The sequence below is a fragment of the Myodes glareolus genome, chromosome 1, assembly GCF_982192425.1.
Source record: "Myodes glareolus chromosome 1, mMyoGla1.1, whole genome shotgun sequence".
Lineage (NCBI taxonomy): Eukaryota > Metazoa > Chordata > Mammalia > Rodentia > Cricetidae > Myodes > Myodes glareolus.
The window spans coordinates 21,120,037-21,146,840 of record NC_142026.1 but is presented as its reverse complement, the minus strand read 5'-3'; the positions used below and the strand labels follow the sequence as shown (position 1 = coordinate 21,146,840).

Here is a 26,804-nt window from a genome sequence, read left to right as displayed (position 1 = left end):
AGGCTCCCATGCTCCATTGCCAGATCAATCCTTCTTAGGCAATTATTTGCAGCCTATGGAAACATTTATTTGAAATAGAAAAGACAAACAAAACTCACGAGAAACAGACACACATAGAGTTAAGGAGATCCCCCCCCCCTTATCTGCTTGGTTTTAAATTGGGTCATAGCTTTTGGTCCTTTTTCCTCAGCACTTCTGGCTGTGAACATAAACTAAGAAAGGAGACGCTTCCCAGGCTGGCTATGGCTCAGCCTGTGAGACAGAGACACCACAAGACTAGGAGGGAGAGACCTAGAAATTTTTCTCACTGGGGAGGAGTCTGAAACAGACCCCAGCTGTGGACTTTGCGTTTGCTTGCGTTCATAAGTCTGTTCATATGGCAACACCCTGCGCATTAAGCCCGGACTGCTAGGGCCACACATGTGGATGACGTTTGCCAAGTCAGTGTGCAAATCAAATGTTTTCTTGCAACCAAATTTGGAGAGACATCTTAACAGCACTTGCCAAGCCGCTCACATTCAAGTCCAAAAGCTCCCAGGCCTTTGCAGAAGGTGATGTAAGACCATCCTTGGCTCGTTTTCCAAACCATGCAAAGAGGATCGAATGATACAAACGACACTACATACTCACCGTGTGGCCAAAGACATGACTTTGTGGGAGCCTGACCCTGGAGGCGAGCAGAATCCAGCGATGGCTTGCATTAGCATAAAAACTAGAAATTTATATGTAGATTAAAGGATCAAAGAAATAAATGACTTCTCAGGGGAAAAATGTGTTTATTTAAATTAAAAAGTATTGTGAAAATTACAAACCATTAAATACAAAAGAGAATCGTCTACAACTCAGCGTATGAGAAGGAAGTATATACATCACTTTGTAATAGGCGCAGACAGACTTGCACCAAACCAGGATTAAGCAATGGAAAATGTGACAATGCACATGTCCGTCGCAGTGAAGTTTCAGAATTCAAGTGATTCCAGGCAAGAGGCCAAAATTAACTTGGCTTCTTTCAACTTAAAGAGCCCCCTTTGGAGTTGATCCACATTCTGAATCTTAAAGTGAACAGAAGGCCCCTTTCCCCCTCCGACGCAAATTACCTCCACCTCTGTGTCAAAAACTGATTGGAAAACCAGCTCCTATACTGTTAGTCCCGCACAGGGACAGTAGTAACTACTTTGTCTCCAACCCAGGGAGAGCCAGGATAAATAAAAATTAAAAAGGTTTTTCATTAGAGTCAAGCTTGGCATTTGGGGTTTTTTTTCCTACTTCCTTTGGAAGGTCTTCAGTGGGCAAAAGACCTTCTGCAAGTTCTGGACCACAGGACGACATGGAGCACTGACAAGTGGCCCTGTGAACCTCCTTTTAGCCTTCTCTTTCCCTCAGCTGGGAACTTTAACATCCTCCCTTCTACAGAACTCTGCAGAGGAAACTGTGCCGTCTGCCTCTTTGGTCCCGTCCTGGGAAAGCTACAGTAAGGATGGCTGTTGATCAGCCCCAAATTCCCCAGTTACACTATCTAGTCTCCAACTGCGCCTTTAAGTCAACACATCCTCCTCCAGACTAAGCGGCCAAAGGGAAAATACTTGGTCCAAACTTCCTCACACCAGGCCTTGGAGGATTTATCACACAGTACAAAGTCTAAAGATGTCCTCCCAGCCCCCTGGGGCTGCACAGCCTCAGGAGCCTCATGAAGGCAATGAACCTTATGATGACAAGCCCAGGACCACACAGTAAATGATCGTCAGAGCTCAGTTCAGGAAACACAGTGTTTGGACCTCAGCTCTGTGCAATCTCTCCTGAGTATGCACTTCTAGGTCTCAGCTACGTGACAAAACCCCACATTGTGAGGCCCACACATGTCCTGTCTGGCTTCGGAAAACACGGCTGGGAAAAAGAGCCATAGCAGAGCGATCGATGCTTTTGCCTTGTATAACCCTACCATTACCCAATCTGTGAAGGTCAGGGGTGCCACCCTGAACAGCTATCCTGAATGCAGACTTGATTTTGAGGAAGCTCGCTGACAAAGAAAGCCATGCTCACCTGCAGTGCTGTACAGTCACAAGTCAGAGTTCAAGCTCACAGGTGAGACCAAAGCTCAAAATAGGTCATAGCTTATACCTTCCGCTAATGCGGACATATGTACACACTGCTTTCTGTCCTTGCATTGTGCAAACAAGCTGGGTTCTACCTCCAGCTTTCTCCATATCGCAAATTGCCCGTTGAGTATTCCCCTTCATAATCCAAAAGACCTCCCAAAGAAATGTGTAACTCTCTGTGACCAAGTGCCACAGGCACACAATAAAGATAGTTACAGCCAATTAGATCTAGAAGAACAAAGCTCTAGGCAAATTAACAAATCAAAAGTAGTCCTTCAGCCTGCCCTGGGCAGTTGTCAGCCCTGGGCACAGACAGATGCTGCAGAAGTTACCCAGGGCATCCAGTGGAAAAAACAACATATTATCCAGCCAGATGCTGAACAGAGACCCCCAACACCCAGACCCCAGAGTAAATGGTCATGCTGTGTGTCTCTGGGACTTTTTCAGTGGTGGGTCCAAACCACAGGAACCTTGAGGACTCCAGAAGAGCCTTGTCTCTCCCTTCCCCATTTTGGGGGCTTGCCCACAGTCTGCTCAAAGTGGCAGCTGCAGAGCAAAAGTGAAACCAGGCACTTTTATCTCTCCTCGGTCAAGCGTGGCTCGTGGAGCCACCTCCAAAGTCCTGGGGGTGCTAGGAATTCTGATGGATGTTTTCTGAAGACCCTTCACTGCTTTCATTGAGAGGCGTCTCAGAGGTCTCCTCCAACTCATCGTCAGCCCCTTCCTCCTGGATAGTGAGGTGCACGTCTGGAGAGGAGGACTCAGAACTCACACTGTCCCCTTCCATTGAGCAGAGGGTGCAGGACAGCGCAGGCGCCACACTCTCTTGCAGCATATTCAGCATCACGGGCACCTGCGTTGACCTCAGGCCGGACATCATGGGCAGCGGCTTCATAGCCTCCCCCCACAGCCTCTCCTCATCTTTGTACAGCAGCAAGAGGCTGGACTTCTTCTCCCGCCTCTTGGATTTCATGTAGCCCAGCATGATTCCGATCAAGAAAATGCCATAGAAGGACATAACGACCAGAATATAGAAGTATTCGTTGCCGTTGCCACTGCTGTTACTAGGCACACGAGACTCGAGGGGGCTGCTAGAGGCTGCAGCGCTGGGGTGTGTGCTGTTCAGAGACTCCATCCTCAGCATTGAAATGCCGCTCACACAGTGGGGATCTGGGGAGAAAGCTGCAAGTTAGATCTTCCTCGTGGATTCACAGGGCAGGCAGAAGCCAAGCACATGGCTCGTGAAGTTGCAATAGATCAAAGAGGTCATCAAGAACAGGAATGAAAGAAATGACAGAACGGAAGGCATCCTGTCAAACAGTTAACAGGGGTTAGCGCCGAGGGCTTGGAGCAAGTAAGAAAACAAGGGAGGAAATGGAAGAAGAGAGAAAAACTTTCACTAGATAGAAAGATAGTTAATAAATAGATAGATGATAGATAGATAGATAGATAGATAGATAGATAGATAGATAGATAGATAGCCTTTATTTGCACTTTGGAAAAATAACCGTGCATTAGTTCTAAACTATTACATATAGGAATTCATAGAAAAATATTATCTTAACATTTGAAAGACATGCTTTAACTGGCGAGGCAAAAGCAAACTTTGCACTTTGTTTCAAAAGCTTCCACTTTCTCAAATCCAAAGTTAAGATTCCTTAGAAGAAGAAAACAAAAAGCAAGAAAACCTTCTCTATTAATAGTTAAAACTATTTCTCTTGCACGGCTCCGGAGAGAAGGAGGCTTGCTCACTTACCAAAGGCTGACAATTCGTCCCAAGTGTGGAACTCCTAAGCAGCTGAATCCGGGGAAGGTTTCCTTCTGTGTCAGGCTCCGCGCTCTGACAGCCCCGCTGCTGTCCTCGGGATATATAGTCAAGAAATGCATCGTCACGTGTTCCAGGAGGAAAATTTACAACAGAGGTTGACTGTGGTGGAGCCAGCAGTGAACTCAAAGCGCTGCACTTCAACTCCCTGAACTTTGCAGCTGGGATGAGAAGGGGGTGGGGGATGAGGAGGAGCTGCTTGCTCCTCCCACCTCGGCTCAGAACAAGAAGCTTCAGGTGGCCAAAACTATGTGCGAAAGAGGAGAAAGAGTGTGCTGTGTTTGAAATGTTACCCCAACGTCTACTGGCACTAAGGAGGAGTTTATGTTTCATTTCCCTTGCAGGAAGTATGTCATCTACATGTGTTCACAGGAAATCCAACCCTGTCCTTAGAATCAAAGACAGTTGGCAGCAAGTGCAGAATTTATAGTGAAGGGATAATGGCTTCCATTTTAAATTCTTCCACTAATTGATAAACCCTTTCTTAGCCCTTTCTCGGACTGGTGTGGTATAGTTGTTGGCTAGTTGGGGACAGAACTGTTCAGCAAGCAGAGTTCTAAGAACCCTATTTTAAGTTCTTTTCCTTTGAACCACTCTAAAAAGACAAGGCTGGCTAGCTCAGGTTAGCCCTTTAAAAGCGCAGAAATTCTACCTGCCTCACGCAAGCTCACAAATACATTCTTTAGTCTCTTTGGGAATCTCCCAGATTCTACCCAGGGATCGGTGGACATCTGTAATCCAGTGGTTGAGAGGCTGAAGCAAGGGAACCAAGATTCCATGTCAGCCTGGGCTACAAAGATAAACCCTGCTGGAAAACAAAAATCTTCAGATCACTTCTTTTTAGTGATCTGTGTGAGGTGGAAATGTGCCGGTGAGAGCCATTAAGAGTCCTAAAAGGCCATGCCTCTGAAGCAACCACACATGGCCGTGTATCTCACAGACAGGTCATGAGAGAAGCAGGTATTCTCTCAGTGAGCCACCAAGCGAGGTTCAAGTTCTAAATGCCTAGGTGGGCCCCTTGTGACTGGCATGGGAAGAGTCACCAAGGACTTGGTCGCCAAGTCACTTGCTCCCTGAGATGTTATTCTAAAAGGTTGTCACTCTAAGTCCAAGCAAACCGGCAGTAACCTGGCCTTTACCTCCAGCAGCCTCCAATCTAGGAGCTGCAGTGGGACTGGCCTGCAAGCCAACCTTACGCAAAGCATCACGGATGGGTCTGCTCTCACTGAGTTGAAGCTGAGGAGAAACACAGAAACCTTCCTCTGACTGTGTTGCACACATATGGCCCTTGTGCCAAAACTGTCATTGTGAGTCTGGCTTTGTGACAGACGCCAATTCTGACAGGCATCCTGAGAAAAGAGTTGAGCCAAGAGTCCAGGGTCCCGGACTTCTCACCTGATGCTTTGTCCTGTGGTCACCCCAAAACTCCCCAGCTGGCGCTGAGGTCTTACCTGCCGCTGATCCTGACACCAAGGTCATTCATGCAATGACATTTTGCTCATATCAGTACAGTGTGATATGTACTCTGCCCGTTCAAAACTCCTCAGCTACATGACAGACCTGGCCTTTTCCAGTCATCCTCCACATAAGGGCTGTCAGACGTCCATCCCTATGTGCCCGTGGTGGCACATCTGAAGGTTAGAGTAGAAAAGACCCATGAGACGCATTCCTGTTGGTACTTGCTGTAGTATTGTTGCTCATGGACCTCGGGATGGATGAGACTAGTCATCCCTGGAGAGGGGGCAATGCCAGGCACTGCAAACTGAACAAGCAAAATAGGAAAATGTGTCCCCAGGTTTAAGGAGCGGGAGCTACACAACCAGGTGTGGGAAAGACAAGCAGAGGCTGAGGAGTCAACAAAATTAATCCCAGGCCTGAACCTACAGCCCCAAGGCACTAAAGCCAAGACAGGTCCTAGCTTCTGGAACAAATACAGAAAGAAGGCCAAAGGACTAAGAAACTAGAAACAAAGGGAGGGTCGAATCCAGGGCAGGGATTAGCACAGACGTTGGGGATTCTAAGAAAGACCTATGAACCCACAGACTGCCTGTTGGTGACCCCCATGACCTCTGAAGCTCCCAAACTCTGCAGGGGTCTTTCGAGGAAGCAATTCAACTGAGCACTGTCCTCAGGCAGAGATGATTGCTCAATTTATGTGGTTTGCTGTCATGGTCAGGTGCACCCTCCAACCCCCCTCCCCGCCATTACCTAAGGCTTCTTGGGGTTGCTTCCTGGTGTACAGATGGTCTCTCCAGACTTTCCATTCTGCTCTTCCTTTCTAACTTGCCCTACACTGGGAATGAAACTCAAGATTAGGACTTGCAAGTTCCTACCCTGTCTCAGAAGGTAAGGTGGGGAGTGACCAAAGAAGACACATCGATGCCAGCCGCTGGCCTAGCCACCTACTCACAGTGGTGAGCACGCTTACACACACATGTGCGGCACACACACACACACACACACACACACACACCCTGACTCATGCTTCCCCTCTTAAAATGAAATTAGCTGGAAATATATCGTTGTTTAAATGTATAAAACAACTACAATGACTGTAGAAAAATTGAGATGAATTCTAGAGGATATTGGTTTAAGTACCCAAGTTTGGTTTCCAGCGCTCAAGTCAGACAGCTCCCACCCGTCTGTGACTCCATCTTGGAAGAATCTGACACCTTCTTCGGGGCTCTGTGGACATCAACACACAGACATACAAAAAAATGCACATAACTAAAAAATAAAAATAAATAAATCTTTAAAAAGTAATCAATTAATTATATATTTCCAGGTCTGTTTCTCAATTCTTTCGATAAAATCACTTTAAATTGGCATTTTAAATAAGCGTGAGATATGCTGTAGTCAAAACCCAGCGGGATTAATCCCCAGCACTCAGAAGAGACTGGGCACGTGCAGGGTGGTACAGCCGTAGACATACATCCCTTGCCCTCAGAAAGGAGAAGCAGGTACATCTCGTTTGAGGCCAGCATGATCTAGATAGTGTATTCTGGGCTAGATAGACCTATATGGTAATACCATGTCTTTTAAAAAAAAAAAAAGTTATTTACTGAAGTGTCTTTTTTTTTTTACCAAATTCACATCAAACCTGTGTAATATTACAACCATTTCATTAAAAAAGAAATTAAAAGACCAAAGACTAAACAAATTTTCCCAAGTCATGTCACTAGTAATAGCACCGGGGCGGGGGAGGGGGAGAGAATGTGGATGTGTGTGTGTGTGTGTGAGTGTGTACTTTTCTGTATGGGTCCATGAACGCACGTGTGTGCTCATGCATGAGGAGACTAGAGGACCGTGCTGTGCATCTTTCTCAGCTGCTCTCCGCCTTATTCTTTAAGATAATTTCTTTCAGTTAAGCGTGACCTAATTGATTTAGCTAGATTGGGTAGCCCGTGAGTGAGGTCCAGAGACATTTCCCTGTCTCAGCTGCCCCAGCTCTGAAATTCCAGACGTGTGCCGTGGCGTCCAGCATTTTCCATGAATGCTGAGACTCGAACTCAAGTCCCCATGCTTGAGTGCCAGGCACTTTCTCAACTGAACTGTCTCTCCCTGTAGATTCGGGATTTGAACACAGGTCTGCAGAACACCGAAGCATGCTTGCTTCTGCTCTCCTTTGTCTCACTGAAAGAAAACTAAAATGTAATTCAGAGATAATAGAAAATGAAAGTTTGGTATTTATCCAGTTTCTCTGGGATTTTTATAAGTCTTAAAAATATACATCTAGATGACCAAGTACTCAAATGTAAGTATGAACATTCCATTACAAGTTGTTTTTTTGCTGAAGTTCGTGGTATTCTCAACATTAGAAGCTGTGCTTCCTTAGAATATTCTAGAAAGAATATGTCAGTGAAAGGGCAATACCTTTGCCCTATATCCATGTGTCCCCCAAATACAGCCATTTCCCTTTAGCCTACATGCACAGCTTGTCTGTGGTCTCATGTTTTGATGTAGTGTGTTGTTTTCTTTCTCTCTCTCTCTCCCCCCTGACTCATCCCGACACACACTTTCTCTAGAGCTTTCTGTATTGGAGTACTTTCATTTCCTGATGACGTCATTTTCACCAGATGACCCAAGAGTCCCTGGCTGCACATCTCTGGAATTATGTTAACAGCTTCTGTGACTAAACAAAGTCCATGCTGGGATAGTCCCAGAGCCATGAATCTCATCGGATTAAACACAGAGGGCAGAGATCTGACCCAGCTCTTTCTCCTCTATGCTACGTGACCGGCTCCGTTGCACAATTTCTCTGTGTTTTCGTTTTAGCCACCCGCAAGCATGTCAAGAGGCAGGCATGTCAAGGAAAGGATCGTTCATTGTGCCAAGATACTTGGCAGTGTCCCATCACCCACCAGCCTCTCCCACTCACTCCTGAGCAGGCTGGGCTGCAGGTCTGGCAGAGCTGTGTAAAACAAACCCCCTGTGCCCACCACTGCTTTTACTCTTCCAGAAACTCATTCTGAGAAGCTGTAGCTGGAAATGCTCGTGGTGGATCATCCCTGAGTCACCCTCCCTGAACGCAGAGTTTTCATCATTCCTAGCACTTGGAATAAGACAGGAATAGGACTGGGTATCTGCCGGGTATGTAGTACAATCTCTGGGTTCTCCCTGTAACACCAGCTATACTCAGGAGGCTAAAGCTATGATCAGGACATCTTAGACATCATCCAGAGATGGTTGAGGGGAAAGAACCCACAACTCATGACAGAAAAAAATTAATGCTGTTATTAGCTCACATTTATTATTTAGTTTTCAAACTTTTTGCTTGGTATTTATTTGACAAATATTTGGATAACACCTACAATGTACCAGGAATTGCTCTAAGCACTTCTTAGATGTTAGCCTACTTAAGCCTCATAAAAACCCTATGAGGTGGGGCTGGAAAGATGGCTCAGCAGTTAAGAGAACTGACTGTTCTCAGGGAAGACTCGAGCTCAGTTTCCAGAACCTACATCAGGAGACCCATAACTGCCCGTTACTCAAGCTGCAGGGGCTCTAAGACCCCCCAACCTCCTTAAACACTTGCACTCGTGTGCGCATGTTCACATGCACACGCAAACACGCACACAACCGAAAACAAGTAAAACAAATCTTCAAATTAAAAACTGTAAGATTGTGTTGAATTAACTTTCCCTGGGAAGGTGTGAACAAACAGCTACTCTGCCCAGATAGACGCCAACGACAGGCTAAAGCAGAACCGCACCAAACCCCAAACTGGTGAGAGCAGTCAGTTTATTGGGCTTCCCGATAGAGTGTAGCCAAGGGGTTCCGTGAGTGTGGGTAAGCCAAAAACAGCTGTAGCACTGCAGAATCCCACACCATGAGAGCAAGGAAGCTTCAGTGACCCCCTGTCTCCACTCCCCACAGTTCCAACTGGGAATCCAACCCGAGTCTTCTGGAAGAGCAACCAGTGCTCTTAAATCATTGAGTCATTGACTCATCTTTCCAGTCCGATAAGAGTGGACTAGAAAAGTTGTGGGATCTGCCCCGGATTTCATCACAGAGTAAGGAAATGGTGACTCTAAAGAACAAATCTGAATAGTGGTGGGACCCAAAGCCAAGCCTTCTGGGACACCTTGTAGGACCTGCTTCTTCATCCTAACCATCATGTGTGGTTAGCTTAGAGCGGTACCAAGCATATAGCATATATCCCCTACCATCATAAGAAACACTGGAGGAAGGCACAAAAAGACAGACAGTGCATGGAAGCTCCATGCATCATCTAACTTACATTTAAATTTGAGGACCAAAAATTATTGTTCACTCTTCATTCCCAGCACCTAAGATGGCATCTGGTCCTCAGTGACCCTAAGATATGCGTTACCTGAGAAGAAGAAGAAGGAGGAGGAGGAGGAGAAGGAGGAGGAGGAGGAGAGAAGAAGAAGAAGAAGAAGAAGAAGAAGAAGAAGAAGAAGAAGAAGAAGAAGAAGAAGAAGAAGAAGAGCTAGAGACTCTTCTCAAACTTTATTTGAGTTTTGTAAGAGGCTAATGAAGACAACGAACAGTATTTTTTCATCAGTGTCGATGATGAAGCCTAGAGACTAACGTGTCCTGTCACACAGCGGGAGGCGATGGAACTAGGAGACTACGTCCCACCTCCTAGGGAAACCGCGCCAGACACAGAGTCCCTTTCTGGGACGCACAGTGCTCAATGGCTGTTGTTCACTTCCTCTGGCCCCACTAATGAAGAGGTCAGGCTGGAAAAAGGATATTGATGAAGAGCGTCAGGGATTCCAGCTGAGAGCAGACTGACACTTGCTTTTGTTCAGTGTTCTAAAGCTTTTAGGAGATTTCTTAAAACCTTTTAAGGATCAGAAAGTTGCAAAGGAACCCCACCAAATCCGAGATTCACTTAGCTCTAATTCTTGCGTGTACCAGAGGTGCCTTGCTCTGGGAAGGGACTCACATGCATTTAAGAGCATTTCACAGCTTGTGTTGGGCTTTTGCAAAACAGACTAAACCAGGGATAGCAGGAAGTGGGGATCTCCCTTCCTCCAGGGATCTGCTTCCTGTGACAGTCAGTTCCCATCACCTTCCTCCATCCGGCTCCTCCAGACACAGCTGGGATCCTAACGTGTGGGGCAGCCAGGCAAACAGGCTGCTTTTCCTTTTCTTTTGAAGAGTCTCTCTCTCTCTCTCTCTCTCTCTCTCTCTCTCTCTCTCTCTCTCTCTCTCTCTTTCTCACACACACACACACATATAGATACACAAAAATACACATGTACATGCCCATATATATATGCTCACACACGTAAGTACATACACCAATACACATATACATACATACACCTACATACACACTCTCACACATACCTACACACAGAGAAATACACAAACCATACACATGTACACATACATATATATGTACACATGCACACAATAAATTCATACACAAATACACATATACATACACATGCACACACACATATACATATGCACACAGGCACACATGCGTAAATACAAATACACATATACATACATACACATACTCTCACACATACATACACACAGAGAAATACACACATCCATACACATGCACACACACACACACACACACACACACACACACAGGCATGCGCATATTAAACAAGTGGTCAGTCACTGACCTGCACTGCTAGTGGCAAGAGCGTCTTTCTCTCCACAGTTGTGTTTTCAGAACCAGCCCAGTTAAACAAAAAGAACAAACTTCTCCTCAAGGAAGCAAACCATAAAAAATGATGCAGTCTGCCTCTACCTGCCAAGCCACCCTGGGACTTGCTCATACCAGAGGTGGATCTTCAGGCAAGAAACAACTGTGAAAAGACACGTGTACAAGGAGAAGCAGAGGACATGGGTCCCAGAAATGATGGCTGTAGCCAGGGTCATGCCAAGAAGGTGAGCTCATTCAGACGCCAAGAAATAATTCTTGGAAGCACATGTGCAGAGAAATGATGTCAGAAAATGCTGGCACTGGCCAGGCATAAGTGTGAGTAGAAATGAATGGGCCAGGCCTGAGTGTGAACAAAAATGAATGCGCCTTTTTCTGTTGGGGTCTCCTGCAGATTGAAGAGGATGCGTGCAGTGTCGTGACCAGTCATTATTCAGGTAAACTCAGAGCTAAGTGTCTCAGGGTTAACAGTCTCCAAATTTTCCCATCATGCTCCTTGTACCATATCTCACTGTGCAAGATGACAGTATTTGTGTGATCTGTATCTGTTTATCCACTGAGTGACAGATTCACTTATTCAAACAAATGCATCTGTCGTGCAACCCAAGCCAATAGACAGCTTACAAATTCAAAAGGTCAGCCCAATACAAAGGAGATGGCAAAGAGAGTAAGTGAAAAGCAGAAAAACACGGGCTTAGGGCTTTTTCGGATCCTAACTTTGTGGCTGAACAATCAATTCTGGCTTCCTCTTTGAACTGGGAAAGCTGTATTGTCTACAATGAGTCACACTCTAAGTCTGTACTACAGTCTTGTGTCTGCTTGGTGCAGGGTCAGATGAAACTCCCCACGCCTCAGGGACAGCCTAACATGGCAGTCTCCGGGCTCTGGCTGCGTAACTAACAGCCCAGAGGAAGCCTGGGTGTTTAAGGAAACGTCTGGGCAAGAAGAGAGGGAGAGGGAGAGAGAGAGAGAGAGAGAGAGAGAGAGAGAGAGAGAGAGAGAGAGAGAGAGAGAGTTGACAAGAATATTGTGAGGCTTGCCCATGACTATTATCCCTAAGGTCAGAAGTTGGAGACTTATGGTTAAGAAATTCAAGGTCATTCTGAGCTACATATTAAGCCAGGCTAGCCAGATACACAGAAGACTGCATTTAAAACACAAAAAACAAACAAAAAAAAACAGTGATCTTTTTTTAAGACATGAGAGAAAATTTTACCTCTTTTGGCAAATCCGGAAAGAGTCTGATTGGGTTGTTCAAGCCTAGGTCTGGGAGCATATAAGCATCTCCATGGTGGCGAGGTGTCCTGTACCGCATGCCTGGACCCTTTCCACACCCTCCCACTTGCCATCACTGAGCAGTGTACTTGGAGGTTTGCCATCAATCATGTTATCTGTGCCTTGACTGAAACTGGCAGGGTTCCATGGAGTGATGCGTGAGCACTTGATCCCGTGTCCAGTGCCTTTATTCTTTATTAGCTAGAAGTACAAGTGCTTAACCGCACAATATATACCTAATGCTCTCGGCATTTTAAAAGTGAGATCTAGTCTTTCCATGATTAAATTTTCCACTATAAATGTTAAAAAGCAGTAGTTTTTTTTTAATTGACTCATAATATTATGTTCGCATCCTTTCTACCAAACTCCAGCATCCTTTCGTCATTCTACAGCCAGCACCCACGTCAGATGCTCACAAGCACCTGTAACTCTGGTCCTGGAGCATCCAATGTCCTCTTCTGGCCTCTGAGGAAACCTGCACTGATGTGCACATACCTACACACACACACACACACACACACACACACACACATGATTTAAAAGAAATCAATTGGATAAGTCTTGGAGGGTTGGCTCAGCAGTTAAGAGTAGCTACTACTCTTGCTAAGAACCTGAGTTCAATTCCCAGAACCCACATCAGGCAGCTTACAACCATCTTTAGCTCCGTCTCCAGGGACTATGACGCCCCTTCTGGTCTCCATAGGCACATGAAAACACAGATGTCCATAAACTCACAGAGACACATACAAGTAAAAAATAAATCTTGAGAGATAGAGTTGTAAATATGGGGTTCTTTGTGACTGGCTTCCTTCACTTTGAAAAATGTCTTCAAGATTCAGCTGCTTTAAAAAAATTATCATAGTACATTAGAATCTCATTTAGTTTAGATACACTGTCTTAGCCTGTTCATACTTCTATTACAAAATTCCATAGACTGCAATATCTAAAGAATAGACATTCATTTGACACTTCCAGATGCTGAAAGTTTAAGATAAGAGCAGCAAAGGACTAAATGTCTGGCGACATTCCGCGTCTATTCCCAGGAAGGTTTCTCCTGCTCCTCCTCCTCCTTCTCCTCCTCCTCCTCCTCCTCCTATGGTTCTTTCTTCCCCTTCTTCCTCTCCTTCCTCTCCCTCTTTTTCCTCTCCCTTTCTTCTAGTCACTATCGTCATGGTCACTGGCCACTGCCGCTTCACAAACTGGAGGCAGAAAAATACTGGAGCAGAGGGGCCCTGCCCATTTCCCTCCAGCCTAGGGCACTACTACCTTTTCACACAGTTGTGTAGTGATTATGTCTCATGCTTATAGACAGACATTCATACCTCAGCACCACCCTTCACTTCCCATTTGTATTGACGCTCAGGACGTAGGTCATCTTGGGCAGGCACACACCTTCATGCGTTATATGGCTTTCTGGATCCCCAGCAACCTGTCAACATTTTTCGAAGTCCCAGCAAATGTCCCATTGTTCAGTTTTCTCTTTTAAGCTGTTTTTATTTTCCTTTTTTTTTTTAATAAACCTAATGCTTTCCCTCCCCCAAACGGTTCACTGTCTCAGACAACCACAGAGTCAATCAATTTCCTTTGGTTCTTTCCAACAAACAGCCCTGGGTGCACAGCTTTTCTCACAGGGCAAGATGAGAATTAAATTAACAAAGATAACTTTGCAAATGGGGTTGTGATGGTTTTAATCATCAACTTGACACAATCTAGAATTACCTGGAAAGAGTCTCAATGGGGGACTGTCTGCATTGGGTTTACTTGTGGACATACCTTCGAAGGATTGTTAAGTTAATTGGGATGAGAAGACCCAGTGCACTGTGGGCGGTTCCATGCCATAGGCAAGAACTTCTGAACTATATGAATGGAAAAAATCAAGCTAAGCTAGTGAGTACGCATTCATTCCTCCCTTCTTTTGAATGCGGATATATGACTATTTGAAGTTTCTGCCTTGACTTTCCCGCAATGACAGACTAGATCATGAAACTGTAAGCTAAGATAAGCCCCCTTATCCCCTTTTTTGTCAGGATAATTTCTGTTATCACAATAATAGAAATTGAACGAGGGTGAAAGTCTTCCAAGAAGTAGCCATAAAGACAACATAATGGCAGCCCTTTGGGAATGGGTCCTTAACAGAACTCTGGGCCCATCCTGCTCCCTCTGGTTAGCTGCTCGGCATGTAGCAACTGCTCAATAAATACCTGTGACTGCTGTTGTTGCTGCAATCGTTACCCCATTCCTCTCAATACTGAAAAAAAAAGACAAGTATTTTTTTCCATCTGATGGATGAAGAAAGGGAATCAGAAAGGCTAAGGAATTTTCAAGCGTTATGTAAGTAGCTTTGATGGTGTCGCTATAGTAAGATGAACGCCCAGCCTATGCTGTCGCATGCCACCAACCAGTCATAAAAACAGCCAAGGCCTAGAAGCAGGTTGAACAAAAACCAAGCTCCATGCCTGTGCTCATTATGACCCCCAGAGACTGGGGTCTCCCTCTGTAGTTCCCTGTTTTCTATCTATTCAGCAGATAAGAAGGATAAAACAATCCATGCACACAAGTAGTTTAAAGGAAGCCCCAGAGAACAGGGAAAGAACAAATGGAGAAAAGACTCCCAAGTGTGCCAGTGACTGGAGAGAAAATGTGTCCTCCTCTCCGTATTTTTAAAGATTTATTTTACTCATTTGTGTGTAGAGGTGAGTGGGTGGGTGAATGCCGCCTAAAGCCACAGATGGGCAAGTGCCCTCCAAAACCAGAAGAGAGAATTAGACCCTTAGAGTCAAAGTTACAAGCAATTTTAAGCCAGGCAATGTGTACGCTGTGAATGAAACTTCTGTTAATCGCCCCTCCCGGCACTTCACTTACCAGGTCAGACTGCACCTTCCTCCTTGACATTATTTTTAGGACATGGAAGATCACTTTCTTCCTACCAACTGTAAGTGGAGACTGCTTGTTTGTTTCCAGGCCACCCAGACCCAAATAATTACGCAGAAACTATATTAATTACAACAGCATTTGGCCAATAGCTTGGGAGTCTTTCTAAATAGCTCTTTCATCTTAAATTAAACCCTTTCTATTTATTAATCTATGCTTTGCCACAAGGCTGTGGCCTACCAGAAAGACTTCCTAGCATCTTTCTTCTTCGGCAGCTATGTGGCATTTCCTTGACTCCACCTCCACTCTCTCCACTCTCTCTCTCTGTATCTCTTTCAGCCTGGCTGTAGTCTGCACTGCTGTAGACCAAAGCAGCTTTATTCATCAACCAATAAGAACAACACATATACAGAAGGACCTCCCACATCAACCAGCCACTCCCCTGTGTCCTGTAAAATGGTCCATATGTTTGCATGAGAACCCCTCCTTTCCACATGGATAGTAACTGGCCCAGAGATGGAAAAGGACTCATGTGTCCTGCAGCTTTTAAGACTAGAGGGGAGGGGGGAAAAACTCGGGAGGGAAAATGTAGGGACTAGGATCGAAATTCGTGAGCCACATGTTTTCCTCATCCACGCCAGAGTCATGATCAAACTCTCACCAAAAAAAAAAAAAAAAAAAAAAAGAGTGAAGGTAGATAAGGCCTCCAGTGGAAATCAATGAAGAGCATTGACCTTCTGAGTTCCAACCCGAGTTGTGAGGGCAGTCGTACCATCATGGTCCAAAAACAGAAGACACTTTGTTCAGCCCCTGCTTCCATTCCTCACCAGCATCTTATCCAGCCCCTAGTAAGAAGAGGGGCTACAAGAGCTTGCTTACAAAACCACTCAGTCAGTCAGAACCAACTATTCCTCTTCCAGGAAAGCCAGGGACTATGGCATTTTTTACACCCACCTTGAGGTTGATTTGGACACGAGAACACTTCAATAGATGTAGGAAGGGAGGAAGAAGACCAGAGGAAACATGAAAGTCTGTAGCCATTGTAAACAGGGAAGCTAAAGGAATGTCTCTTTTTGGAAAAGAAATAGGATGTTCCCTTTAGGTCAATGTGCCCTGCAATGTGCTGCTGGAATCCACCCCACCTTTCCCAGGCAACTCTGATAGAGCCGTGTGCCCCTGAGCTGCTGTCTTCTGGGCCCCCAGATAGTTCCCTCTGATGCACTGTGTCCACCCCTTCCCTATTCCTCCCACCTCACACCTTCACTTCCCTCTGCCTCCAAGGCCTACTCTAAGAAACAAGGCCCCATGCCATCCTTAAAACACCACTCTTCCTTTGCACTAAGGATATGTTGCTCACCTCTGCTCTCCAAGATGCTGTGCTATCAGCAGCTTACATTTCTGAAGACATTAAGGATTTTTGTGAAGCAGAAGGTGGTGTTTATCAGGTGAGATCCCAGCTATGAAAACATTTTACTCACATTAGATCTTCTCACAGGGCCCATCCAGAGCCTGACTATATCATATGTGCAACGATCTATTTAATTTCTCCATGTTCTAGCTCTTCTCCGAAAAGCTTCCTCACAAGATGGCTACAATTGTCAGGAAGCGCTTACATCAACCTAAAGCTGAATCCTACCTTCTGCCTCATCATTGCCTCTGCTATCTTAGAACATTTTCTCTATGCTTGACACAACAAACCAGCAAGTATCTGCAGTTGGTTCTGTCCCACGCTCACTCCCACAAAACTCCTCTTCTCAAACATTCGCCCAGCCCGAAAGAGACCATCCTCTTGCCTTGGTAACTAGACACTAGGGAAAAGGGCGGCAAGAAGGAAAAACTGAGTTCAAAGACTATAGTTGAGTAGGCCTGCTTTGAGGTTTGGAGAGGATCCAGTTCTCTGATTCGGGGATTCATTCTCAGGGAAGAAAGACAAGTCCTGGGAATTCTCAGAGAGAACAGTAGAATTGCTTCACTCCTTCTGAGGGCACCCAAAGAAGGACATCATGTAGCTGAGCCAGGTCAGGTGGCACCCTCAGAGACCAGTGGTCTCTGCAGTCTGTCCACTGTAGACTTTCTGCAGGTGGATGCTACTATAATGGCATGACCTGACTTGGAGAATGGAGGCCTGTCCGGAGCCCAAATTCTACTGCAAAGGAGGAGGGGACCTTAGAGGTCATCTCACCCTGCCCTTCCATCTACAGACAAGAGTAAGCGTAGGGAGGAAGTACATTAAACAGTTACCTACAGATATCTTCACAGACCTAACTATCCAGTGCAATCTATCAGGCCCACCTGGAGCCTCCAACTAATCAGGTGGAGGGCAAAGCTCAAGAGAAGAGAAGGGAGAGCAACACAGAGCAGAAGAGGGAAGGCCAGAACGAGGACACAGGTAATACTACACAAAGGTTGACTTGAACATAGTAAAAGTAACAAATATATCTAAGCAATTAAAACCTGCCACTGAAAGAAGATTGCATAAAGAAATACATTTTGCACCACTTCTTCCCATTTGTGCTGGGAATTATCAGTGGATGTAAAGGTAACAGTCAAGCTACAGTTTGACCAGGGGCAGTTCTCAATCAAGCTGCTGCTGTCTTCAGAAGAGGACAAAAAGGACAGCAGGGGAGAAAAAAGCCAAGGCTTGGGGGGAATCCATGTCGGCTGAATCCTCTGTTGCTGGCGGTCACATAGTCATCTGCCTTGTTTGTTACCTGAACTATTTTATAAGCAAGGAAAATAAGCCAATTGCTCGAAAAGAATCAGATGCCCTCCCTCACTGCCCCTTTCTCTCTTCTGATGTGATATAGTCTATGGATGCACATGCACAAAGAGAAAGGGTAAAATAAGTAGGTGGGTAAGTCAGTGGGTAAATAGATGGAGAAACAGATTGACAGCTGAATGAAGAGTTATCATTATCCACCAAGTCCTTTCCAAGAGCCAGTTTGCTTAATCTTTGCAATGATCCATCTTACAGTCGAGGCTCGGAGAGGCAGAGTTCACGAAACTCCTAGGTGACGAAGCCTAGGATCAAAACCGGATGACTCCGACTCCAACATCATGCTGCCTGCCTCACCACGAGGATGCTTGACACAGAGAGGCTGAGAGCGTTTCAAGATTAAAAAGCCCTTCTTTGAGAGACCCAAAGGATGATGGAACTCAGGGGGGGGAAGAAAGGAGTCAGTGAGCAAGTAAAGGGACAAAACAAGCTGTTCGTTGGGCAGACCAGAAAAAATGTTCCCCGGGAGGACTCCATGGTCAGCCTGACTTCATCCTGCAGCTGAAGGGGGCATCTGTCCCAGAGGAAAAACCAAGTTTCTCCCCACGTATACAGAGCTGCTGAGAGACTCTGATTTGCCAGCCAGTGTGCATTGTAAGTCTCTTCTATCTGCTCTGCTTGTGATTGTTCTGCCATGGATCAAAACCAGGGTCTTGGGTCTGTTCTGCACACGCTTCCACTGGCCTATATCCCAGTCCATCAGTCCTGTTTTAATATGGGTCAGTTGATGCACAAACGCATAAATGCTTTCTACATTTTTCCGCTCTGTGGGTCCTGGAAATCAAACTCAGTTCATTCAGCATGGTGGCAAGAATCTTTACCTACTGAGCCAACTCACCATCCTGTATTTGGACGTTTAAAAATCCATGATGACACAAAGTTGTAGGACAGAAAATTCATTCTAGCCAAAACATTTCATCCAAAACTAAGTAGCAAATAATCACTCTTAAAACTCATACTCAGTCAAACTTGGGCTACATTCTTATTTGAAAATTGTATAGGTAGATTATTTAGAGCAAAAACTCTAAAATCCGTGCTACTTAACCAACTGATTTAGGTCTCTTGGTCTTATCATCGAGGTTGCGGCTAAGTGATACATAGGTTACATTTAAAAATTTGAAACATGGTCAACATCATTGAGATAAAAAAACCTTTAGCCCCATTTCTCTGGCTAGTTTTTGTCTGTCTTTCCCATAGAACAACCTTTAATCATACCAACAACTGCTCATCTCAATAGTTTCAATAGCATAAGAAATGGACTTATATTGCCAGAATATATGCATGAAAGACAATCTAGTCTAGCAACTTCATGCAGCAGAAAGAAGCTAAAGCCCAAGAGAAAGTATTTCCCTGGAATAGACAATATAAGCTGACCTATCCTGGGCACATTGCTCAGAACAAATTCTGCAAGAACACAGGGTTGGATGGGCAAGACACTTCTCTAAGCCTCAGGATACATCATCTCCTTGGCTTCATTCCCTTGTTGCTATGAGTAAGATCAGCAAGCATTATGCCTGGTACTGAAACCTGAGCCAAAATCCCATAGCTGACTAGGTACCAGGTTCCAGGGGAGAACCAAGTACTATTGTCATGGTAAATGGACATAGTAACAAACTGCACCCTAAGTTCTTATCTTTCTACCCACAGATGAGAGCCTCTCTTGAACCTCATCAGTGAAGCTTCTTTTGCAGTTAATAAAAATTAATACAGAGACCAACAACCAATCAAGGCACGGAGAATAAGAAATTTCGGGGTGTTCAGCGCTAGATGGGAATCTGTATCACGACCCCTCCCTCCAAGGCTCAGGGGCACTAGGGAGGAGCAAAAAGATGGTAAAAGCCAGAGACATTAAATATCAGCAAAACTGAATTTACTGGGCATGGCAATGCCATTTCACACATAAATTCAGAGTGACTTGGATTACATGCATAAGACATGTACAAGATCGAGCCAGCTAAAATCTGTGCATTAGATATAGAGAGACTCATGAAGTCCCATCCCTATCTGAGGAGCTATTGATAATTGGTGGTGGCTAGGGGAAAGGTGTCAGTGTTCTTCAGGGATGCAGGACCTGAAAAGTTGCTCATACACTGGTAGAATACAGCACTAAAAAGACTCAGTGGATATTAAAGAGAAAGAAACAGGGGCAGAGAAGAAACACAGGGAAATAAATTTGGAGGGAAAAGTAAAGTGATGGAGGAATAGGGGAGAGATTGGAAGAGAGCAAATGTGGTGTGGATTTGATCCAAACACCTTGTATGGATATTAAATAAAATATTAAATGTATATGGAAAGCTGTACGTGTGGTTAATTCGAAAAGAATCTACAATGAGCAACCATAGGGACCTACATTTTACATGGCAGGGAATCCAAAGAGCGTAGGCCCCATTGCAAACAATGTTCAATTCAAATGCCTATGTTTTTAGAGAGCTCCCACTGAACCCAGATAAACAAAACAAACAAATTCTAAGATACCACAGCCCAAACAGAGTGAGGATATGAAGATTCCTCTAACAACTTCTTTTCTTTATCGTTTCACCCAGAGTTCCTCTTCTAAACCACTGGGCTCCAAAGGCCACATTATGAAATTATTGATCTAGTTCGGGTCTTCTGTGTCCCTAAGGAGCAAAAGCATGGGAACATGCACTTACTCACCCAACAAGTCTGTGCATCAGTCAGAACCAGAAACCAACTTTCTGGACTCCTAAGCAAGACTGTTTCCAGAGAGTTGCTACTCCAGGTGAGCTCACATAGTCTCCTCAGTAGCTTCCTACCTACGTTGACAGCATTTCCATGGACTCTTATCTTCTGGTTCCAAGATCAGTGCCTACAGCTTCCTCTGCATTCAATACTCATAGATAGAGGGCAACCAGCAAGCTCTTAGAGCAGGATATCTCCATCCAAGGTGACAGGAAAAGGTGTCTGCATCCTGTACTGCCCACCTGAACTCTCACACTAATCCTCTGAGTGAGTGAGCACCATTCAGTGCAGACAGAATGGAAGCATGCAGAGTTTAGAGTGTTAGACCATGATTCCCACTTGATAAATAAGACTATGCAAACACTTTATAAATTGAAGAGTAATTTGGAGGTAAAAACTCTGGGTCCACTTGAAATAGGAGTGTGATACATGGACTATTGACATTGGAATTATTAGGGAATTACTGCTGGAATTATCAGTGAAAATAGAGTCTCCTAAAGATATAGTGGGGAGGGCCTTGGTGCTGCCTCAAGGTGATGGGACAGGTTTTGCTGACTGCCCCGTCTCTGAGGAACAAATGGGGATGGAGTGAGGAGAAGGTAGGAGAGTGAGAGGAGGGAAGGGATGGGGAACTGGGATCGGTACATAAATTTATTTTTTAAAAAGGAAAAAAAGAAAATACAGGCTTCTAGATGAAGCACAAATCTGCATTTTCAACCATCTCCCCAGATGGATCTTCTGAGAATGCCCAGGAACAATGGGGAAGGAAACAGAGCCATCACTGGCAAATAGACTTGTGGTCTAAACCTCTATCCGCTCTCATCTATGAGTGGGGACTATCAGAAGAAACCTCATATCCTTCCTTATTTCCCATAGCATAGCGCCAGTGTTCTGGTTAAGAGCCCCAAAACGCTGGGCTAATAAGGAAGCGTTCAGGCTAGTCAAGGGATTCTCTGGTCCCTTTCCAAATAATTGAGTCAGCTGGTTCTCTGAGACAACTCCCTGTTGTAGCATAACAGAGCCCTTCAGGGCAGTACCATAACCGAGCCTTTCAGGGCAGGTTGACCTACCTCTTCCATCAACTGGACAGCAGTTCCTGCCCAGAAGCTGCATGGGGGGTAGGGGGTTGTAGGTAGAGACTGCTTGTTTGTTCCCCGCCACCCAGACACGAAACAATCACACCGAAACTATATTAATTACAACACTGCTTGGCCAATCACTTATGCATATTGCTAGCTAACTCTTATATCTTAAATTAACTCATTTCCATTATTTTGTATTTTACCACAAGGCTCCAAATTTACCAGTAAAGTTCCTGAGCATCTATCCCCTTCAGCAGCTACATGGCGTCTCTCTAACCCCGCCTTCTTTTCTCCGCTATCTCTGCTTGGAATTCCTGCCTTGCTCCATTCTGCACTGCAATCAGCCCAAAGTAGGTTCTTTATTAACCAATGAAAATAAAAGATATTCACAGCATACAGAAGGGAATCCCACATCAGGGGGAGGTTGTTTCAAAGTCATGTGGGGGCTGTTTCAAGGTCCCAAAGTCCCTTTGGTTTCTTTGTTTGGAGGGTAGAGTAGTAAAATTAATCTCCTCTGTATAATCCATTTTATTATTTCTTCTTACTTCTATTTTTTAATTAATACACATTCACAAGAACGAAATTCTCAGGAAATGTGAACTTCTATTATTATTATTAATTATCACTGTTATTCAGAGTTGGGAGAGAATTTCAAAAACAATTTCAACTAGAGACAAAGATTAAAAGTCAATGCAGAATTCAAACGGAAGCTGGTTTGAGGTCACCATTGAAAGCGTTTTTTATTATTTCTTCTATTTTTGAGATTATAATACAATTACATCATTTCCCCCTTTCCTTTCCTTCTTCCAAACCTCTGACATGCTCTTTCTTACCTTCTTTCAAATTCATAGCCTCCGTTTTCATTGACTGTTCTTACATGCATGCATGTATACACGCACACATATTTTATACACTCACATACATACATACATACATACATACATACACTCACACATACATACATACTCCCAAATATAACCTGTTCAGTCTCTGGTTTTCAGAACTAGAGAGGACCCCAGGCTGTTCATTTCCTGACATCCTAGGCTTTCCTTTGAAATCTAGCCTCAATGACCCTGTAGTTTTGGCATTCTGCATATCTATAAAAGTTGGCACGATGTGGTGACATCAGGGTGTGCTGCCAGCTTGGATCATGGCTGCAGTGGCCTCTAAATATATCCATAGCTGAACACTGTGAGATGAACCCTACGGAAACAACCTTAGGTGGCTCTGTGTGAATGGGATACTCTCGAAATGCTTTCTCTTCTCTTGGAAAAGTCTTGTAAATGAGCTTACAGTCCTTCATCTGGAACTTTAATGTGCAGGGTTTTATTTCTTCATGGGATGCCCTCAAGGCATCATTCCTTTTGCCCAGGTGCAGAGCGCCTGGTAATCTCTTCAGAAATCACACATTCTCAGTGCCAACTTGACCGAGATTTTTCTGTCCAAACCACCCTTGTTTGGGTCTTTCTGATCTGCTTTTTGCTCCTGACTTACACTGTAATTGTGGCTTAAAATAGCTAGCAATAGTCATGCCACGTCCTGAATGTTTCAGTGTCTTGAAAATTCCTCCACCAGATTAATTCATCTATTGCCCTTAAACCTAGACTCCCTTGAAGTCTCAGGACACAAACAAAATGGAGACAAATTTCTTGCCAGACTGTAACATTGGTCTGCAGTCAGATCCCCAATAACATTCTTGTTACCATCTAGACTCTTATAAGAAAACCCTTTCCTGTCTTCGTACATACCAACATTCAGTTTTCTGAGTTCCTAAAAGATCCACTCTAGTATACATTTCCAAACTTTTCCAAATTTTTTTGGACCAAAAACCAATTGCAAGGGCTAAAGACCAACCCAGTCAAATTCAGTCACAACTGCTCTTTCATTTTCTGGATGTGTTGGGGTTTGTGACACTGTAACAATTACTTTTTACAAAATACTTCAAAATAAGGAAAGATTGTTTGGGCTCCAGTTAGAGTTTCATTTAGAGTTGTTTTGCCCCATTACTGTGGCCTGTAATAGGACAACATCACGGCTGAGAGAGCATAGTGGACGAACACTGTTCTCCCCAGGATGGGCAGGAGAGGGCAAGCATCCCTGCACTAACGGGCTTCTTCTAGTCTTTCCTTATTTCATCTGGGTCCCAACCTACCAGGTAAGACCACCTACAGTATTGTACGCCTCCCCACCCCACCACAGGTAATTAATTGTCTCTGTAAACACTCTCCTGGACACACAGAGGGTTGTTTTATGAATCTCTTAGGTTCCTCTCTAGCCAGTGAAGTTTTCAGTCAAGTTTAACCGTGACACTTCAGCTACATTTCTTATACAGCACACCTGCCTAGGGATGCTAACACTCCCAGTGGGCTGGGCCCTCCCATGCGAATCAGTGTCTTCATTAGATTTTATGTTGCTACGGCAAAACATTATGCCAAAAACAACTTGAGAAGGAAAGGGTTCATTTTATCTTATACTTCCACGTGAGAGAGAGTTCATCTCTGTGGGAAGTCAGTGGAGAAATTCAAGAACTGCATGAACCTGGAGGCCGGAGCTGATACAGAGACCACAGAGGAATGCTGCTTACTGGCTTGCTCACCCCCATCCCCATGGCTTGCTCACCCCCATCCCCATGGCTTGCTCACCCCCATCCCCATGGCTTGCTCACCCCCATCCACATGGCTTGCTCACCCCCATCCACATGGCTTGCTCAGTCTGTTTTCATGTACACCTCAGAGGTGACCCCACCCTCAATGGGCTGAGCCCTCCCACACAGTCACTAATAAAGAAAACGCCTTACATGCTTACTTGCAAACCCATCTTTTTATGTATTTTTTTTCTTACATACCAATCCCAGTTCCCACTCCCTTCTCTCCCTCTCTCCCCACCTTCCCCCATCTGCTCCTCAGAGAGGATAAGCCCTCCCCTGGGAAGTCAACTAAGTCTGTCCCATCACCTTGTTAAGGAATGACCTAGACTCTCTCTGCCCTCCTCCCCACACACACATGCCCCATGCCTAGGCTGAGCAAGGTATCTCTCCATAGAGAATGGGCTCCACAAAGTCGGTTCATGCCTTACGGTTAGATCCTGGTCCTGCCGCTTATGGAGGCATTTTCTCATGTAAGAAAAAAAAAAGAAAACTTTTTACAAACAAGCCACAGGCCAATCTAGTGGAGGCCACTCCTCAGTTGCGGGTCTCTCTCACAAGGCGACTCTAGCTTGTGTCCAGCTGACAATAGAAACAAACCAAGATAAAGTCCTCCTTGTTTCTGCTCAGAAATTCCTACGAAAATATTCCTAAACCCCTTCCCCCCCCCATTGTTGGCAGACTCCACTGATCTTAAATTCCCTCTACATACCCTGCTTCACACTCAACTTAGAGAAAACCATTTCAGTCCCTTGCAAAGACTGGGGAGACTGGGAATCAGCAGTCTCCAAGCCTGGTGATTTTCACTTCTATGAGAAAACTATAGGGAGCTGTCCAGTGTGGCGGTCTGCTCACACCCAGAAACAGTATAAGTGACCCCGACCTCAGACTCCCAGGGATGTCTATCTAAAGGATGCAGCAAAGAAATACAAAAGAAAGCCTCTTTAGGAAACCACACCTCCCAAACTCCTACCATATCCAACCTTGCCTTGGTTTTCACTGCACATCAATGAAGGTCATTGCACAGGCCCACTTGAGAAGGAAATAAATGGAGTTGGCATAGAAACGGGCTTTCGAGAAAGACAAGATGCACCCAGTGTTATATCATTCGTGCATCTGTCTTCCAGTTGACCCTTCAAGAGAGGGCCACGTAAAGCGTTTATGATGCTTGGCTGACTGCCCGGTTTCTGCTAACAGGATTGAGTCGGGACTCTGGGGGCTGCCTGTGGACCAGGATTGTACTTCTCTGTCTCTCTGGCTGCGGAGGAAACGGTGATGAGCTGATACTCAGCGGCTGCCTGTGGCAGGGCTGACAGCGTGTAGGGAAAATGACAAAGGAGATGTTCCCAGTTTTCCCTACCTAACCTTAGACCTGTTTGGGCTCATCTTGATGTATAAATCAGTCAAAAAAATGCTTGGAAAAGCGGGCTGTAAAGTACGGACTAATCAGGAAGCAAAAATACAAGTCTCTCTACTCCTGTGTCTTCATATGCAATGCAACGCTTCAGTAGAGGCGTTTTTACTAGATTTATCCATACTTTTCACTGTTGGCAATGAATCAATCGTTTCTTCTGCCATCAACAGGTTAAAAACAAAGAGAGCCAAACAACGGAAGTCCATGGGAGTCATGAACCCAGGAGACTCGGTGGTTCTGCGCTAGCAAAGAGCAGGTTCCTCCACTGTGATGCGACTCAGAGAACAAGTGAGGAGGCCACAGGGAGCCTTAAATTCCATCAAAGAATGAGCTTCGCAAACATCAGTGAGACTTACATCGGGCTCAAGTCTTCCGCTGACATACAATAAGCCACCCTGGTTATTTCGTACAACCCCCAGCACAAATGATCCCTCGGAGGGCTCCTCTAGACTACGTTCTCTCAGCGTCCGTCTAGGGTGGCAGTCAGTGGTCATCCTGAAGCTTTGTCCACTGAAGCCAGTGGTGTCTGAGCAGTGGAAAGCATCTTGGGGTGGGACTGCCGGCACTCGTTGGGCAACGTTTTCTATCTGCCCATTGCCTCAAGACACAATCCCACCCAGACGGCAGCTGTAGTGTAAGTTGCTCTCTTTCTTAGCTACTCAGAGAAACATCAGAGAGAGGGAGAGCTACACAGAAGCCAGAGAGGCAGAGCGGACTCCCCAGTGCCTGCCTTTCGGTCCCTAGCTTTGAAAGTCTCAAGGGAGACTCCCACTGCTTCCTATGGGTTAGCAGTGAGTCATTAGGCTGCCCTACATTCAAGGGCAATTACATCTGCCTTTTATTAGAAGGAGTATCAAAGAATTCCCATGCATGTTTGAAGCCTACGGAGTATTGTAAGCTCTGTGCACACATTCACATCACTCAGTGAGCATTATGAAAGTCCTGATGCTTGGGCTGGACCCCAA

General features: G+C 45.1%; 1 protein-coding gene across 1 annotated transcript; it reads right to left on the bottom strand.

Annotated features, from left to right (window-relative positions):
• Positions 1-762: 762 nt before the first annotated feature.
• Positions 763-4,213, bottom strand: Kcne4 (potassium voltage-gated channel subfamily E regulatory subunit 4). The gene is made up of 2 exons (XM_048459283.3): positions 3,853-4,213; positions 763-3,266 (listed from the first exon to the last, which is right to left on the bottom strand). The coding sequence occupies exon 2, from the start codon at positions 3,238-3,240 to the stop codon at positions 2,728-2,730; it is 513 nt and encodes a 170-aa protein (XP_048315240.1). The 5' UTR covers positions 3,241-3,266; positions 3,853-4,213; the 3' UTR covers positions 763-2,727.
• Between the last annotated feature and the right edge of the window lie 22,591 nt (positions 4,214-26,804).